This window comes from Cyprinodon variegatus, unplaced genomic scaffold (genome assembly GCF_000732505.1).
Source record: "Cyprinodon variegatus isolate N-32 unplaced genomic scaffold, C_variegatus-1.0 Scaffold668, whole genome shotgun sequence".
NCBI lineage: Eukaryota > Metazoa > Chordata > Actinopteri > Cyprinodontiformes > Cyprinodontidae > Cyprinodon > Cyprinodon variegatus.
This window is the reverse complement of record NW_015151121.1, coordinates 240,392-242,733: the sequence shown is the minus strand read 5'-3', so window position 1 is coordinate 242,733 and position 2,342 is coordinate 240,392. Positions and strand designations below refer to the sequence as shown.

Genomic DNA, 2,342 nt, shown 5'->3' with positions numbered 1-2,342 from the left:
ACGTGCATCATATCAATTTCATTTTTACCTTCTTTGTTTTTAAAGCCAAAATGCATCCAAGCATCTGACTTGAAATGTGATGGAGCCGTGGGGCGAATTTTCATAGTGTCCTCCAAGTTTTATTTCATATGACTCATCTCAGTATCCCACGGCCACAAATGCTTGTGACACAAAGCAGTGGGTGTCAACACATCCGCAGCGACATCTGCTGGACTGGAAGCTGTATTCCACTTGATTTGGGTGATGTGTGCCAACCATTAATGTATTTTATTTGTTCTTTTTTTTTTTTTATAATCAATTCTTTCCTTCAAGAATCGATGCAGTAGATCACAAAAATTAGAATCACGATGCATCTTCATGACGATTATTTTGCACACCCTTAATCTACAGGATGTTTTCTACAAAAAACACGCAATTTTTTAAATTATTTTCATATAAATTCCCTCTTGTCTTGCAGAGCCAACTGTTGCACAGGACTTATTTTGGCCTTACATGCACCATGTCATCGGAATTGGATTTTTTTCTATCATAGTAATTTCCATTATGTTATATTAAAGGGGTCATAGAATGCAAAACCAAGTGTCCATTGTCTTAGATGAATAATGATAGTTCAGTGGGTGAAATAACGTACAGAGAAGTTCAAACACCATCGAAACCTAATTTCTCTGCAAATCTCACAATTCTAAACTTCCACCATAAAACAGGCGAATCCAAACGAAGCCCCGAGTTGTAATCAGTTGTTGGATGTTGCCTTATTTGGTTCTGGTCTGTACTTTTGTCACGCCCCGAAATTAACATACAGACCAGCCCACTGGTTCACTTGCCTAAGAACATCAATTGAGGTAGATGTAAGACACCATTTTAGCTGTTTAGCCTACAGTTGGGTTTATTTCTACAAGAATTACAAAGCAGGCAGTTTCTCTATTGAAAATGCTGAGCCGCTGACTGGACCGGGGGGCAGCGCGCCAGCCTGGGACAGAGTTACCAAATCCGACCCGGTGAGCCTGGACACCGGCGGCCCCATGCTTCCCCCCACCTGACCAATACGGCAGGCGGAGTGGAGCATACCGTCAGCGGGTCGGGTTCGGTCGCTTCGTCCCCGGCTGGCTCGCTGCCCCCGTCCGCCAGGGGACCAGCCCTGGAGCTCACGCCTCAGTTCTGCTGCACTGTAGTCGAAATTCCCCCTGGACATTTTTTTTAGGTATGAAAAGTAGGGCATGTCCAGGAAAAAGAGAAAGTCTGGTCACCCTACCATATCAACAATCTCAATGTTTCAGTGAGTGAGTGCTTGTTGCTATGATGCATCTTTGCTCAGCAGCTTTGCTCGTTGTAAACCAACCAATCAGCGCACAGCTCATCTAAATAGTAATGTCGCTTCATTCTGGGGCTCTAAACCAGGCTTGCATTAGGGCGCATAGAACAGCAAATATGCCATTTTCAGCCCAACCAATGTTACATACCCTATTCAGAGACCTTAAGGACCAGCACTAAATACCCTATATAACAATGACCCCTATAAGAACGATGCGATGGTTTTTACCCTTGGTAGAAGGCGCTGAAGTCGTAGTAGCCAGCGGTCTCCTCCCAGCATGAGCACCCCCTGCAGGCGTCCCCTGGCTCTGCTCCTCACAGGAACCCAGGCGGCGCAGAGCATCAGCCAAGGCTGCTTTCAGCAGCTGGATTTCATCCTCCTGCAGCTGCAGCCTCTGTTCTAGATGAGAAACTCTGTCCTCCATGTCCATGTTGCTGCTGGCCGACACCGTGTCATCTGGACAAAAAGTCGGATTTTTAGTAAAAACTTGGATTAAAAACAGCAGAAACAGTGAAGCAGGCTTAACCCACTCAGAGACGTGTAGAATTACACATTAATTCAAACAAGAAATTAAAACATTGGTGGTGGATGAGGAGGAAGTGTCCAAATGAATTATTAGTCATGGTTTCACACTGAGCAACAAGGACAGAACAAAAAAGCAAAACCAAAAATGAAGAGATTCAGCTATTTTATGCTTTTTAAAATTAATATTATATCTCTAAGTTGCAGCTTCAGTTTGTGAGAAGTTTCTACTAAATTCTAACCGGTTCAAATGATTTACAGTGAAATGAGTCTGAACCAGAGATAAAAGGAGGGAAAACAAGGAAAGCAAAACGACAACAGTTTATGATCTGAGTCAGAGCTGCAGAAAAACAAAGCTTTGTTTGTTTGGTTGTTTTTTCCACAATAATGTATTAAGATTTTTAAAAATCACTTTGTTTTACTGTGTGGAAATGTCATCATTCAAACCTTGTCTATATTGGACTTTAATAGTGCAGCATCTTAAGAAAGTTGATAAAGCCGCCTGGAA

The 2,342-nt window shown here is 42.7% G+C and overlaps 1 protein-coding gene across 2 annotated transcripts in view; it reads right to left on the bottom strand.

The window, feature by feature from the left end:
• Positions 1 to 2,342, bottom strand: part of eml2 (echinoderm microtubule associated protein like 2) — a 46,912-nt gene that overhangs the window by 27,215 nt on the left and 17,355 nt on the right. For both annotated transcript variants that reach the window (XM_015394044.1, XM_015394045.1), the window contains exon 2: positions 1,541 to 1,768. In XM_015394044.1, the coding sequence (XP_015249530.1) occupies positions 1,541 to 1,768 (228 nt within the window). The remainder of the gene's footprint in view (positions 1 to 1,540; positions 1,769 to 2,342) is intronic.